The sequence below is a fragment of the Canis lupus genome, chromosome 13 (genome assembly GCF_048164855.1).
Source record: "Canis lupus baileyi chromosome 13, mCanLup2.hap1, whole genome shotgun sequence".
In the NCBI taxonomy this organism is placed as follows: Eukaryota; Metazoa; Chordata; class Mammalia; order Carnivora; family Canidae; genus Canis; species Canis lupus.
Window position 1 is genome coordinate 14,616,108 of NC_132850.1, and position 15,079 is coordinate 14,631,186.

Consider the following 15,079-nt stretch of genomic DNA (forward strand, 5'->3'; position numbering starts at 1 on the left):
ATAAAGAAGAATGGGAAAAAAAAAAAAGAATGGACTTTAGATTTTCTGAGTTGAGTCAGAGGTAGTTTACATCCTTTTTTTCATGTCTTAAATGTTAATTGGAAGTGATATTCTCTCATAAGAATTTGAAATGCTGGAGCACCTGGGTGGCTCAGTGGTTGAGTGTTTGCCTTTGGCTCAGGTCCTGATCCTCGGGTCTTGGGATCAAATCCTGCATCAGGCTCCCCACAGGGTGCCTGCTTCTCCCTCTGCCTATGTCTTTGCCTCTCTCTATATCTCTCATGAAAAAAATAAATAAAATCCTAAAAAAAAAAAAGAATTTGAGATGCTCCTGGGGCATTTAAGTTGGCAATGTGTGATAGAGTTTGGTTCAGTAAATCTTGACTTGCTTTGACATAAGTATTCATGTAACTTTTTGGTCACATGGAAGAAATGAGAGAATTGAAATATTGCAAATCAGAAATTATTTAATTTTGTCAGTTGAAGGTATACATATGTATATATGTACCAGTATGAGATCAAACATTTATAAATATGGACAAATTTCAAAGTTTTAAAATAATTGTGTAATATTGATTCCTCAGGCTCTGCAGCACCATGTATGTAGCAAAGATTCCTTGGATTGTGGTAAGCTGCTTTCCCTAAGAGTTCATATCACTTCCAGGGAAAGTTTGGACATTGTGGATTTGGATTTGCACTGGGCAGCAGTAACTCTGGCAAATACCTTTAAGTGCACACCTGTGAAGCCCATCCCCGTTATTCCAACAGCTCTGGCAAGAAATTTGAGCAGTAATTTGAATATTTCTCAAGTTCAAGGTACCTATAAATATGGGTAAGTAAGAGATAAAGTAATTTTAAATATTGGTTATATCAGTATATTTTCATGGTACCCACATCATATGAAATGTTTGTGCATTCAGTTGACAAGTCAGAGATCTATGGTGGCTAGATAAATAACCAAGGAAGGGAAAAAATGAAGTTGTTAAATTTTGCCTCATATAGTTCAGAGTTGTGCCTATTACTCCAAGAAAAATTAATATTAAAATTTATATTAGTAATTGGTTGTATTTTGCGATTTGAAAGTAGAAGAAATTAACCTGTTACTTGTTCTTTGTTTTATTTTTTGCTTAGGTTTGGGTGTCGTCTTTTTGTCTTGCCTTTTTTTTTTTTTTTTTAAACTATAATCTGACTATAAGCCTAACAGGGGCTGAAAAATTTGTTACTTGCAGTTTTAATTGTGAATAATGAGCATTGCAGACAGAGAAAGGAGATAACTAAATAAAAATTTGTAGAATCTTGCTTACCAAATTATCAACCACTTGAGGGTGGAGTTTCCCCACATAGTTGGAACAGCATCCTCTCCAGCTTTCTATCACCACTCTTAGTTTCTTAGGAAATATAAGCCAAATTGCATGCTTTCTGACCCTCAGCAGGACTACTTCCCTGAATCCTCATCCACTTTCTTTATCTATTGTCTACGAACCTAGGTTAGACAATGTAAGCACCCTCTGCTTTAAAGTCTAAGCAATTCACTTCTGGTTTCCTTTCCCTGACTCCACCCTAGTTCCTGTTAGGTCTCTGGAGCTGAAAATGTTTGCCAAGATACACTCAGCTCCAGGTCCAATTCTCTAAAAATGCCTTTTGAAAGGAGGAAAAGAAAAAGAGGGTTTACTTTTTACAGGGTCCCGGGAATGGCAAGAAAAGTCCTATTTTTGAGTCCCACGTGCCGATCAGAGCACCCTTCTGGTTGGAGTGGTACAAAGGTCAAAGGGTATGTTCCATTATTGTGATATAGCCAAAGGTGATAGAAATCAAGTGTTTGAATTAACTGAAACATTTAATTCTCTTGGGGGTAATAAAGTCCTTCTCAGTTGGGACATGGGAATTTTTGTTAAAATTAACTAAAAAATTAATTTGTTTTTCTTAAACCTATGCCCATCCACTAGTGAAGCATGAATTTGTCTTTCTTTGACCCCTTGGCATGCTGGTAACCCAGGATGTTCAGAATTCTATCTAATCGCCTATTTTCTTTGCCCCTTCTTACCTAGAATTATTTAATTTGTGACATTTGTCCTTTTCCTTGACTACATTCATTTATTTAGTATTTTTTTTAAGATTTAGTATTTTTTTTTTTAAGATTTTTTACTTTTTATTTGAGGTAGAGAGTGAGCAAGAGATAGCATAAGTTGGGGGAGAGGCAGAGAGAGGGAGAAGGAGGTTCCCTGCGGAGCAGGGAGCCTGGTATGGGGCTCCATCCCAGGGCCCCAGGATCATGACCTGAGCTAAAGGTAGACGCTTAACCAAATGAGCCACCCAGGTGCACTACCCTGATATTTTTTAGGATCCGTTATGGAATAGGTATTGTGTTAGACACTGGAATTAAGTAGCTTAGAAACCTTATTTTTTGTCCATTAAGTATATTAATATGTAAACATGCAGATAAACATAATGGGGGTTCATATTCAGTGCAGGGAAAGCAGGAAGGTGTGTCCCGATTGCCTGGGAAAATCATAGAAAGTTCTTTTAAAGAATGAGATTTTATTAGATGGTCAAGGCAAAAGAGCTTTCAAAGCAGGTGTAAAAAAAATAACTTTTTTTTTTTTTAATAATCTCCACACCCAGTATGGGACTTGAATTCATAACCCTGAGATCAGGAGTGGCATGCTTTTCTGACTGAGCCAACCAGATGCCCCAAGTGTCATTATTTCCCTAAGATATTATTTTAAGTAATCTCTACACCCAGCGTGGTCTTGAACCCACAACCCTGAGCTCAAGAGTCGCATGCTCTATTAGTTGAGCCAGCCAGGCAACCCTAAGTGTCATTGATCCATAAATCTCCCTGCCAACTCAGGCTTACTCATCTTGTCACATGGCCTGATAAATTCATTATTTTTGTGTTTTAGGGCTATTATAGCAATAAAATATATCCTCAGTGGTACTATCAAGACTTTATGTTACTGATAGTATCCTTTTTATTTTTGTGTTTTAAAGCCATAATGATGAAATTAACTTTTTTTTTTTTTTTTTTCCCCAAAGAGAGAGAGTGAAAGTACTGGGACTGGGGGATGGTAGTGTGAAGGGCAGAGGGAGAGGGAGAGAAAGAATCTTAAGCATGCCCCATGCCTAGTGCTGATAAGGAGCTCAACCTCACAACCGTGAGATTATAACTTGGGCTGACATCAAGAGTCTGACACTTAACTGACTGAGCCGCTCACACACCCCAACTCTGAGCCACTCACACACCCCAACTCTTGACGATTCTATGGTCATTCATATTCTTAAAATTTACTATCAGTAATGGGGGTGCCCGGCTGGCTTAGTCAATGGAGCATATGACTCTTTACCTCAGGGTCTTGAGTTCAAGCCCCATACTAGGTATAGAGATTACTTTAAAAAATAAAATAAACTTTAAAAAAAAGCCACTGTCAATAATAAATATAATAACAAAGTTTAAATGTGGTATAGTTTCCTTTTAGGAAAAAGTGAATTTTGGGGTCATAATGGTTACAACATTCTTTGATAGTGGTTGGAGAAATATAGTGCATGGAAAGTTGAATATACCTCACATAATTCAGTTTCGTTAGTGAAAAGTCACATCTGTTGCAGTCTTCTCAGATCACCTGGATGCTTGAACACTTTTAGTAACAGGAAATTCACTTCTCCCTGGAAATCTATTTGAATCTGAAATAGCCTTGATTTTAATATTCCTGATTAAAATAAGTGGCTACTTTTAGAGCAAAACTTTTAAAAAAGTGGTGTGATCTTCAATGGCCATTTTAATAGAAATTTTAAGATATTAAATCTCTTCAATTCCTTCCTCTTACTGGATTCGTTTTTTACATATTGAAGTTTTCTTTGTGTGCGTGTGTATGAGAGAAAACATTTATATGAATCATCTTCTCTGCTTAAAATAAGCTTCTTCAAGCACTCAGATTATCTCTTTTAGGTAAAAAGGACATACTCTTTTAATTGTTTTTTACACGAATGTCTTCTGTTTAGATATCTTACTATGGACGAAACACGCAAATTGTTACTTTTGCTGGAATCGGATCCCAAGGTTTGTTCTCTACCGTTAGTGGGGATGTAAGTATTGTATTATGTATGAAAACCTTTCCAGCCACATATGTATTCAAATGTATGTAATAAGCATAAATAAAACATACAACGTTGAGTTCTTTTTTGCTGAAATTGAAACCTTAGAGCCCTGTTTCTTCAACCTCCATCACTACCCCCTGTCTTTAAGGGACCTTGAAGAAGCCAGGGCTCAGAATAACACTTTAAAATATACTGCCAAGCAGTTTTATGGAAATTTCCTTTAGTGTTAATGCCTTTCTCATTAGAGTTCGTGGTTAAGGACATTTAGATAGATTATTCAGTCAGAAATTTTATGTTGAGTATTTATTGTGTGTTTACCCTATGCATAGTACTGTATTTGGTACTGTGTTGGGATTAAAAATTTTCCAAGGAGTTTTTAATAAAGGTGAAGCAATAAAATATGCGTATATTCACAAATAAAAAAATAATCAGGAAGTATGTGATTTATTATGAAATGAGCAATATATAGACAGTGAGTGTTACTAGTCTTCGTTACAGAAATGATAGGGACATTTCCTTAAAGAAGGCAAACTTGAGGGGGACCTTGAAGAGTTTGGATAATAGAATAGAGGGGTTTGGTGCTATATGCAAAGTTAAATAATGAGAATGCACAAATATTCTGCAGACCACAAAATCTTACAGTCTGTTTCCTATGGTCTTGGTATTAGCTATGGATTATATCAAGTGAATGCCTATTAAGAGCCTTGGGTGATTTGGGCTACATATATATGTTACGACATTTAATCCTCTCAATAACTCTATAGTTTTAGGCTCCTAACTTCATTCTCCCCTAATTTAGCACATTCTTCTTAGTCCAGGCTAGATGATTCTAATTGATTCCTTCTTTCATCTCTGTTGTTAACCGTTTTGTGTCCCACCATTTTCTTGTCCTCTCAGGTGGAAGAGGGCAGAGAGAAAGCTCTGACTGTATCTATATATCTATATTCCTTTTAATTATTAGCATGGTCTGGTGTTCATAGATTTCTTATTTATGAGCTGCTTACTGTATCGCTGGTAAATATCAAGAATCTCTCCCGTATTACTTTAAGAATGTAAAGCACATTAAGTGTTAATTTGTAAGTGACTATAGCTTTTAATTTGTATTTTTTTCTTTTAGTTGGCTGTCTGGAATTATACATATATATAGTCCTCAGGTATGGGCTTGCTGCTTACGATACATGTTCAGTCCTTCTATTCAAGAAAGGCAAGTGATATTTTGTATTTTAATCTTCTCCCCTGTTCATGTTTTCCTGAACATGTCTGGTTTAAAATTCATACGGTGTGGGGCAGCCCAGGTGGCTCAGCGGTTTAGCGCCGCCTTCAGCCCAGGGCGTGATCCTGGAGACCCGGGATCGAATCCCATGTCGGGCTCCCTGCCTGGAGCCTGCTTCTCCCTCTCTCTCTGCCTGTGTTTGTGCCTCTCTCTCTCTGTGTTTCTCATGAATAAATAAAATCTTTTAAAGATAAATAATAAAATAAAATTCATACAGTGCTTTAGCCATTTATAATACTTATATAGACCAGAAGATTAAGTGCACTAAGAAAAACAAATCTTACATTAAGATTTGTAAGATCTTTTATTGATGGAATAAAAATTGTCTGGAATAAAACCAGACAAAGGTGAGGTTGTAGTATACTTGGAAATGTGAAGGAATTCATTTGCCTAACCACAGTACTGTAACACAGAAGATACACTTTTTTTATGTGGTGAATAAACCCTAGGGATCATCTACTGTAGCATCTGATTTTATAAAGAGATTAATTTTCAGTGAACTGATTAAAAATGAATTTGAGTTTGTTGCCTTATGCGTGTTTTATTAAGTTACACAGTGCTAATGCTAGTACTGTAATAAATATTTGAGATGAGATTTAATTTTCTTTCTGGAACTGAAGCACAAGCATTGGAACAAACAAAGGAACTTTCTTTTTTTTTTAAGATTTTATTTATTTATTCACGAGAGACACACAGAGAGAGGCAGAGACGCAGGCAGAGGGAGAAGCAGGCTCCACGCAGGGAGCCCGACGTGGGACTCGACCCTGGGTCTCCAGGATCATGCCCTGGGCTGAAGGCAGTGCTAAACCGCTGAGCCACCATGCTGCCCACAAGGGAACTTTCTTACCTCAACTCCTCATTTAATTGTTATTTTGTATGTGATGCCACCACCATTTGTCTCTTAGCTCAAACAGTACTCACAGACACAGTACAAAGCCAAGGCTACTTGATGCTGAGTGTAGTTCCTGAGGAAGGAGCCTGACAGGGCTACTCTTGCTTTTGGTGCACATTTACCTCTATAATGGCTCATGCAAAACAAATGCTGAACATTATTTTTGATTTTGCTTTTTTTTGTAGAAGCAAAAATCCTCTTCACATTTCTCTCAGTTACTGAAAACAGGTTCTAACAGAGGTCTTCTGTAAAAGTGAAGTGGCCTGATGTGAACTTTTAAAAAGAAAGGATATCTTTTAATTAATTTTAGTATGTGTTTTAGGGATTCTTGATGACTTTACAAATAATTGGTAAGACATGCAATGAATAATAAAATGAATGTTTTTATCTGTGTTATTAATAGTGAAATATTGTAAATAATTAAAATACGTACTTTTAGAAGTCTAGGTGAATAATGTCATCTATAAATGATAATATTATGTAGTCACTTAAAATGAGTAAAGAAGTATAAGGCATGGGCAGCCCGGGTTGCTCAGTGGTTTAGTACCGCCTTCGGCCCAGGGTGTGATACTGGAGATCCGGGATCAAGTCCCACGTCGGACTCCCTGCATGGAGCCGGCTTCTCCCTCTGCCTGTGTCTCTGCCTCTCTCTCTCTCTCTCTCTCTCTCTCTGTGTATCTCTCATGAATAAATAAATAAAATCTTTAAAAAAAAAAGTCTAAGACATGATATAAAATAGTGACATGGGAAGAAATTCAAGATAGTCAAATAAAAAATAGCAATCACTAAAACAGTTGCCCTTGAAACAATGTAGGTGGGGTGCTCAGTAAAAAATCTGCATATGAGGTGTCAGCTGGCTCAGTCAGTAGAGCATGTGACTCATGATCTCTGAGTCATAAGTTCAAGCCCCATGTTGGGCATAGAATTTACTTAAAAAAACACAAAAACTACTGGATATAACTTAATTCCCTAAAAACTTATACTAATAGCCTACTGTTGACCAAAAGCTTTATAGATAATCTAGTTAACACATATTTTATATGTTATATGCATTATATACTTTAAATATTCTCACAGTATTATAAGTATTCTACAATAAAACAAGATGGAGAAAAAAATATTAAAATTATACAGAAGACTAAATACATTTATACTACTGTGCTGTATTTGACAAAAATTCATGTGTAAGTGGATTTACACAGGTCAAACTCATGTTGCTCAAGAGTCAACTATAGTATGTATGGTATGGCCTCATTTTTGTTAGATTGTGAAAAATGTTTTTGTATGCTGAGGAGAAAATTACAGAGATGTGTACGCTAAACCAGAGAGTGAGGTGATTTTCATTTTGTTTTATATATCTATTTTGCTTGAAGTTTTTACAAGGAATATGTATTTCATAATAAAATATATTTTAAAAATTAAAAATCAGTAACACTAAAAAGTAAGCACAAATTTGCTTCCTAGTTTTTTCTTTAAGACTTTATTCATTTGAGGGATCCCTGGGTGGCGCAGCAGTTTAGCGCCTGCCTTTGGCCCAGGGCGCGATCCTGGAGACCCGGGATCGAATCCCACATTGGGCTCCCGGTGCATGGAGCCTGCTTCTCCCTCTGCCTGTGTCTCTGCCTCTCTCTCTCTGTGACTATCATAAATAAATTAAAAAAAAAAAAAAAAAAAAAAAAAAAAAGACTTTATTCATTTGAGACAGACCAAACACATGGCCGGGGTGGGGGTGGGGGATGCACATGTCATGCAGAGGGAGAGGGACAAGCAGACCCCTCGCCAGGCACAGAGTGCGATATGGGCCTAGTCCCAGGATCTGGAGATCACAACCTGAGCCAAAGTCAGACATTGAACTGACTGAGCCACCCAGGCGTCCTACTCCCCAGTTTTCTTCCCAAAGTTAGACTGCTTAGGTAGTTTATTAACTAGATTGAGAGATTCATGTAGAGTTGTTAGAATATATTCTTATTATTAGAAATTTTTAATTAAATGGCATTTTTTTTTGTCCAGGGTTTTTTCAGAATCTGGAAATTTCATTATAGTTCTCTATTCTGTGACACATAAGGATCCTGAATTTTATGAATGCCTCCCCTGTGATGGCAGGTCGTCTGACCTTCAGTTCCAGCTACTAACCAGCAAGGAAACATTACATCTTTTCAAAGTAAGTGATTTGATTACCTGGCACATTAATGATTGTTTAGGGTCATGTTGGCAGTTTAAACACAATGGTCTTTACCCTTTAACATAGTTACTCAAACTATTAGATTTGTTTATAATTATTATTATTATTATTTTAATATTTTATTTATTTATTCATGAGAGACACAGAGAGAGGCAGAGACACAGGCAGAGGGAGAAGCAGGCTCCTGCGGGTAGCCCGATGCAGGACTCGATCCCGGAAACCTGGGATCATGCCCTGAGCCAAAGGCACACACTCAACCACTGAGCCACCCAGGTGTCCCATATTTATAATTATTATTGAATATTAACTTTATTCATTTATGGTTAATATTTTATAAATTTCAGATCATGTCTGCAGAACCAAATTATAATACAGGATCAGAGCTTTTCAGAATAATTTTTTTTTTTTTTTTTAAAGTTTCAGTTTATTTTATTTATGATAGTCACACAGAGAGAGATAGAGGCAGAGACATAGGCAGAGGGAGAAGCAGGCTCCATGTACCGGGAGCCCGACGTGGGATTCGATCCCGGGTCTCCAGGATCGTGCCCTGGGCCAAAGGCAGGCGCCAAACCGCTGCGCCACCCAGGGATCCCTTTTCAGAATAATTTACCCATGTTGTTCTAAAGCCTTTGAAGAGTATCAAAAATTTATATATTGGTATCATTTTATGATATTGAGAGTTGATTTGTAATCTTAGTATTTTATTTACCCTGTTATTTTTTAAATATGTAGGTATAACAAATGGTTTCTCAGATGAAAGTCAGTGTTTATGTCTGATCCCAGGAATCAGAATAGATTGTTGCTGTATCTCATAAAACACGTAAAAGTACATAAGTGATGGTCACAGAAAAAGTAGATCTTTGAAACCCTAAGTGTCATTATGTAAAAACATTCAGACTGCTTTTCAGTAAAATGATTGATTGTCCTATGTCTCAGACTAATAATAAAAAAATTTATATTCTTAAGAAAAGCATATAACTCTTGATCTTGGGATCCCTGGGTGGCGCAGCGGTTTGGCGCCTGCCTTTGGCCCAGGGCGCGATCCTGGAGACCCGGGATCGAATCCCACGTCGGGCTCCCGGTGCATGGAGCCTGCTTCTCCCTCTGCCTGTGTCTCTGCCTCATTCTCTCTCTCTCTCTGTGACTATCACAAATAAATAAAAATTAAAAACAAAACAAAAAAAAAACCCTTGATCTTGGAGTCATGAGTTCAAGCCACATGTTGGATGTAGAGCTTAAAGAAATAAAACTTTAAAAAAAAATTGTGTATTTTATACAAAAATATTGAATACTTCTAAATAATTATTTGTTTTCACTCAGCTCCTATTTTGTGTCTTCTTGAATTACGTTTATAGGCAATATCAGTTTTTGAATCAAGTTTTTGTATTTAATTAATTATAAATATAATTCTCTTAATTGAAGTCTAATACATTTCCATTTTGGAAACATATATTATTCTTTAGATCACATTCTCAGTTCACAGTTCATTTCTTCACTGAATCCCTGGTTATCGAGTGAGTTACATAATAGAGATAATTAAGTTTTCACTTTCATTTGTATGGCAGGGGAATGGACAGTTAAAAAAGGTTTCAAAAAAGTAGAACTAACATATTTTTAAGCAGTTCCACTTCTGGATTTTTATCCAAAGGAAACAAAAACACAGACTTGAAAAGACCTTTGCACCCGCATGTTGACTGCAGCACTGTTAGCCAAGACATAGAGGCAACCTAAATATCCACCGATGGGTGACTGGATAAAGAAAGTGTGAGATAGATAGATAGATGGATAGATAGATAGATTATATATACACACACATATATGATATTATATATCATATTATATATATATATATACACACATATACATACATACAGTGGAATGTTATTCAGTCATAAAAAAGAAGAAATCCTGTCATTTGTGACAACGTGGTTGGACCTTGAAATGCTAAGTAAAAGAAGTCAAAGAAGGCCAAATACCATATGATCTTACTTATGGGTGAAATCTGAACTCATAGATACAGAAAACAGATTGGTAGAAGGTTGAGGATGGCCAGAATGGGTGAAGGGAGTCAAAAGGTCCGAACAGTTATAAGACATGAGGATGTAATGTGTAGCATGGTATGATTAATAACTTGTCTTTGAGAGTTGCTAAGGCAGTAGATCTTAAAAGTTCTCAACAGAAGGAGAAAGAATTGTAACTGTATGGTGATAGATGTTAACTAGACTTATTGTGATAAGCATTTTGCATTATATACAAATATTGAATCATTATGTTGCACACCTGAAACTAATGTAATGTGATAATGGCAGTTGTATCTCAATTTTAAAAATAATTTTTTTAAAAAGGGTACTGTAATAGAAATAAGTCTCCTCCTTCTAGTGTTTCAGAGCTAGCTACTTTTCAGCTAAATAGAATTCACTGGTGTTTTTGCTTAAGTCAGCTCTCAAAGTACAACCTACTTTATTTCAGAATGTTGAACCTTCTGACACGAATTCACTCCATTTTGAACTGACTGCTGAAAGTCAAAATGCAGAAACAGAGTTTTTCAACAAGGTTTCTAAGAATATTTCAACTAAAAGGTAAAAGATGGGGGTGCCTGGGTGGTTCAATTGGTTAAGTGTCTGCCTTTGGCTCAGGTCATGATCCTAAGGTTCTGGAATCAGGCCCCATATCAGGCTCCCTGCTCAGCAGGGAGTCTGCTTCTCCCTCTCCCTCTGTGTGCGCGCTCTCTCTTTCAAATAAATAAGTAAAATATTTTTTTAAAAAGATAAAAGAGGGCAGCCTGGGTGGCTCAGCAGTTTAGCACCTCCTTCAGTCCAGGGCGTGATCCTGGAGACCTGGAATCAAGTCCCATGTCGGGCTCCCTGCATGGAGCCTGCTTCTCCTTCTGCCTGTCTCTCTGCCTCTCTCTGTGTGTGTCTCTCATGAATAAATAAATAAAATCTTTATTTATGAATAAACAAACAAATAAATAAATAAATAAATTTTTGTTATAATATGTACTTTTAAAATTATATCCACTAGTTGTTGATGAGTAATTAAAGTAACTCTCCAATCTGATGAAACTGATTGTGTATCTTAGATATGATAAAATGTCCTTGCTTTAAATGCATTACTTCATACTCAGATGTTGGATGATAATTTTAATGAAGTGACAACTTTAATATGGTTGTCATTTGAGTTGCTTTATTACATGGGGGGAAAAGTGTCAAGAAATCATCTTGCTTAGGAAGAAGCATCCTGTTTTTGTTAGTTTGCCTTCTGTTTGTTCTTCTCTTCCGTATAGTTTTAAACCTGGGTCTATCAGAGAAACTACTGTAAGATGTAATTTCTCTACCTAAAAAATGAAATACGCTTGGGGAATATTAATTAAATAATGGCTGTGGCGTTTTGGGTCTGATAAACCTTTTCTGGTAAAAAAACATGTTCCTTTGTATTAGAGTTCTCCAGAGAAACAAAAACAGCAGGATGGAGAGAGAGAGAGGGAAAGATTTATTTTATGAAATTGGCTTGTGCAATTGTGGAGGCTGAGAAAAGTTTCAGTTAGAGTCCAAAAGTGGTCTGCTAGCTGAATTTCCTCTTCTTGCTTTGTATGTTCTATTAAGGCCTTCAGTGACTAGATAAGGCCCATCCACATTGTGGAGGATAATTTGCTTTACTTGGTAGTCTGCTGATTTTAACGTTAATCTCATCTAAAAATACCTTCACAGAGAGACTCCTGAGTGGTTTAGTCAGTTAAGTGTCCCAACTCTTGATTTTGGCTCAGGTCATGGTCTCAGGGTTGTGAGATTGAGCACTGCGTAGGGCTCCACACTGTTTATAGAGCCTGCCTAAGATTCTTTTTCCCTCCCTCTGTCCCTCCTCTTTCCCTGATGCCCTCAAAAAAAAAAACCTTCACAGAAATATCTAGAATAATGATTGACCAAATATCTGGTTATCATGGCCTAGCCAAGTTGACACATAAAATTAACCCTTCATGCTTTCTCATTCTTCTGTATGGCAGGTGGTGTGCTAAAAGCTGGGAATATGGTGGTATTAAAAACACTTGCAGGGCACCCGGGTGGCTCAGTGGTTGAGAGTGTCTGCCTTTGGCTCAGGTCGTGATCCTGGCGTCCTGGGATTGAGTCCCGCATCAGGCTCCCCATGGGGAGCCTACTTTTCCCTCTGCCTGTGTCTCTGCCTCTCTTTTGTGTCTCTCATGAATAAATAAAAATCTTTAAAAAAATAAAATAAAAACAGTGGCAGACAGATTTCTTCCCTCATGGAATTTATATTCCACTGATGAGGTGTTGATTGTTCTCCATATGATTGGAGAGGTCCATTAATTTAAGTTAGTAATTTGCCAAATATTTGGTATCCTCATTTGAAAGTTATTTTGGAATCCTGGTTTGTTCTTTGATGCTGTAGGTCTGAAAGTATTGTTTTCATAGTAAACTCTGCCCCCAAATTTGGGGATCAAACTCAGAACCCTGAGATCAAGAGTCATATCCTCTACTGAGCTAGTCAGGTGTCCTGACAATAAAACAACAATAAAACTATTGTTATTTTGACTTACCCTAGTAGTTAATTTGTCCTTTTCACAACTTTTTGACTATAACCTTAACCTGTCTTTGGACCCCTTTAATACTGCTTGTTTAATATCTTTCATGGGAAACAGAAGGTATAGGTTCATTGTAGATTATTGCCATTATTGAGAAAATGGCTTGACTTTTTTCATAGCATTCATTCATCTGTCCATAACACTTGATTGTATAGTTGGAACTTATGGTACAATTTTAAAATAAAACAAATGCCAACTATACCAACTATTTATACAGGTCACAACATTCAAATCCTAGTTCTGAACATTATTCTTCCATCTGTAAAGTGGGAATTATGACTGAATCAGAAGTAGTTTCTTGTTGCTGCTCTAACAAATTACCACAAACTTGTTGACTTAAAAATAATACAAATTTATTGCCTTTCAGTTTTGGAGGTCAGAAGTCTGAAATGGTATTTGAGGCTAAAATCAAAGTGATGATAGGGCTGCATTCCTTCTGGAAGCTTTAGTAGAGAATCCATTTTATTCCCTTTTCTAGCTTTTAGAGGCCATGTGCATTCTTTTTCTGGTGGTCCCTCACTCTCTCTTCAAAGCTAGCTTCTGACTTCTGCTTCTATCTTCACATCTCCTTCTCTGACTCTGACCCTTTTGCCTCCATTTTATAAGGGCCCTTGTGATTACATTGAGCCTGCCTGGATAATCTAGGATAATCTCCACATATCAAGATCTTTAACTTAATCACATCTGCAAACTCCCTTTTACAATAAACATAGCCACAGGTTCTGAGAGGATTAGAAAAATACCTGAGTTATACTGTCTCCATCTTTGGGCGTTTTAAGTTATCCTTGAAATACATTAGGTTACTGGAAAACTATATTCTTACAGCTTTTTCAGGAATACCTTTGGTGTCTTTTTAAGTCTTTATTCAAGATTTCATTGAATATTTAAAAAGCCAGATTAAGGAGACACATAATTTCTTTAGCGTTATTTTTGAAAACTGCCAACTTTCAACTCTGATCAAAACTTTAGTAACAGTCACTTTTAGATTTTAGTAAAATTTTTGTCTTACCTAAAGAACTGATCTTATAATTATACAACAAAGTTTTTTCTTTTTGCTTTTGGTACTACAAAAGCTCAGAAATGAATTTTATTGCTCAATGTCAGAAATTTTATGTGGGTGTTGATATGTGTGTTATCATAAGTAGTTATGTAGCAAATATTAATTCTTGGGGCACCTGGGTGTGTCAGTCAGTTAAGCATCTGCCTTCAAGTCATGATCCCAGGGTCCTAGGGATTGAGCTCCGAGTCGGGTTCCCTGTGCAGCAGGGAAATCTGCTTCTCCCTCTTCCTCCACTCCTACCCCCTACTTGTGCTCTCTTCCTCTCTTTCTCAAATAAATAAATAAAATCTTTTTAAAAATATACTAATTCTTTACCACAAACTCAGGTTCAAAAAATGTAACTTTTTTTTCTTTTTAAAAGTAATTGAATTTAATTTCTAATTTGACTGTCCAATTGGTTATAGAAACCAAATTTCAGTCAATTCAAGGTCTCTTTATCCACTTTTCTGTGAAGTTATATGTAATTTGGAGGAATTAATGCTATGCCAAGAGTAATGATGTGGGATGACATGATTATCATGCAGCTAAGTTGCCATCTGCTCTGGTATTTTCTTTTACATCTGGTCTTTGGCAGTAGGTTTGTGCAGGCCTCCACTGTGATTTCCTTACTCTAGTCAGGTCCTTGGATCTCTGTCATGTCCATGCTGTACTGAGGCACAGTAGGTATCATAATATTCTCCATGTTACTCTTGGGTGCTAGGGGAGAACTTTGTAGACCCTGCTGCTTAAACGCACCATGCAGACGTTCTGATTGTTTCATTGAAGCACCTCAGCACTGAAGGACCTGAGTGCTTCTCAGCCCACCAGGGTTTAGGGCAAAGTTCTCCCCTGCTGTCCGACCTTCACATCTACCTGGGCATTTCTGTTGTGCTCCCTGCCAGGATATAGGACCCTTTCTGAGGGAGTCCATCATTGTCTTAACTCTTAATTTCCTTCTGGCTTTTCTCTTTCCTGAACTCATCCTGTTGAAACTTTAT

At 36.9% G+C, this 15,079-nt stretch overlaps 1 protein-coding gene across 6 annotated transcripts in view; it reads left to right on the forward strand.

Moving 5' to 3' along the window:
• The window catches only part of STIL (STIL centriolar assembly protein), a 62,750-nt gene that overhangs the window by 10,398 nt on the left and 37,273 nt on the right, over positions 1–15,079 (forward strand). For 5 of the 6 annotated variants that reach the window (XM_072772232.1, XM_072772235.1, XM_072772233.1 and 2 more), the window contains exons 6-10: positions 585–832; positions 4,000–4,083; positions 5,213–5,299; positions 8,271–8,421; positions 10,912–11,021. In XM_072772232.1, the coding sequence (XP_072628333.1) occupies positions 585–832; positions 4,000–4,083; positions 5,213–5,299; positions 8,271–8,421; positions 10,912–11,021 (680 nt within the window). The remainder of the gene's footprint in view (positions 1–584; positions 833–3,999; positions 4,084–5,212; positions 5,300–8,270; positions 8,422–10,911; positions 11,022–15,079) is intronic. The other variant, XM_072772237.1, reaches the window with a different exon arrangement.